This window comes from Capsicum annuum, chromosome 2 (genome assembly GCF_002878395.1).
Source record: "Capsicum annuum cultivar UCD-10X-F1 chromosome 2, UCD10Xv1.1, whole genome shotgun sequence".
NCBI classification, from domain to species: domain Eukaryota; kingdom Viridiplantae; phylum Streptophyta; class Magnoliopsida; order Solanales; family Solanaceae; genus Capsicum; species Capsicum annuum.
The window spans coordinates 118,520,182-118,521,392 of record NC_061112.1 but is presented as its reverse complement, the minus strand read 5'-3'; the positions used below and the strand labels follow the sequence as shown (position 1 = coordinate 118,521,392).

The 1,211-nt window shown below is 30.7% G+C and overlaps 1 protein-coding gene across 1 annotated transcript in view; it reads right to left on the bottom strand.

The window, feature by feature from the left end:
* LOC107859108 (la-related protein 6A) overlaps positions 1-535 on the bottom strand; it is an 11,915-nt gene extending 11,380 nt beyond the window's left edge. The window contains exon 1 of the mRNA XM_016704005.2: positions 153-535. Within this exon, the coding sequence (XP_016559491.1) occupies positions 153-335 (183 nt within the window). The 5' untranslated portion in view covers positions 336-535. The remainder of the gene's footprint in view (positions 1-152) is intronic.
* Between the last annotated feature and the right edge of the window lie 676 nt (positions 536-1,211).

The following is a 1,211-nucleotide window of genomic DNA, read 5'->3' as shown; positions in this document are numbered from 1 at the left end:
TCCAATTGCACACCACTAACTAAACTTCACTCAAAAACCTTGAACTCCTTAGCTTAAACCCTAAAACTCAATAAATCACCAAGAACGAAAAACCCCATTAACCAAAAACACAATCAAACAAAACCCACACGACAAAAAACAAAAAAAGGAACCTGCTTGACGATGTTGTTACGAAGATCATCGGTGAGTAGAGTAGCGGAGAGTTGATCAGACGGCTGAGACTCCGGCGATCCAACCGGTGAAAAATCAGGATGATCATCGTCATGCGGCGGAGATAAACCGGTGTGGGAAGGTATAGGAACTACTCCACCACCGCCACCACCGTCTGATTCCATTATTTTTTTGGAAAAAAGGAGAGAAGATAAAAGGAAAACTGAAAAGGTCAAAGGAAAAAAATAACCATTTTCTTTTCCCTTTTCTTCTTCCTCAGTTTCCTTGTTATTCTTCTGATATCTCGAAAATACTTTTCTGGAAATACCCAACTATATATAGGAAAGATCAATTGAGACGAAATTAATTTTTTATTTTTTATTTTGGTTCACTTTGGTTACTCAAAGTGAAACTATTTAGTCAAAAAAAGAAAAATTTATTTTTCGTCCTTTTTAGTCAATTTAATCCAGCATTCAATTATTCTTATAGTAATAAATTTAAAATGCTAATGATATTTTTGTAATATTTATTAATGATGTACAAAAATAAGATTTGATTAATGTGAACCTACTAATATATTGCATAATAGGTCAAAAGTCACAAATGAACGAAGTTGTATGATGTGAGAAAGTGATTTTTAGGGATTGTTTGGATGCACGTATAAGGTTATTATATGCATAGAATTCATCATTAGCAATGTAGTACTACTTGGTTTGTAGTTTGATATCTTACACAAAATCCATAATTAGAAATTTAATGTTTGGGTGCAATTTTTGTTATCTGCGTAGGTATATACATAAATTATGTAGGAATTTATGAGTAATAATTTATGCGATGATGAAAATGCAATAAAGATAATAAGATGATTAAATCATCTTTGTTTATTAATTACTCTAGTGTTGATTCCTATATGATGCTTTGTCAGCCACATGTTACAATTCGGAATATTAACATTCCTTATAAATTACTACAACATTTTACTTACTTTTCATATAAATTCTTTCAACATTACTAGCGTAATGTAAAAAAGTAAACAAATGATTAATCTATCTATAATATGT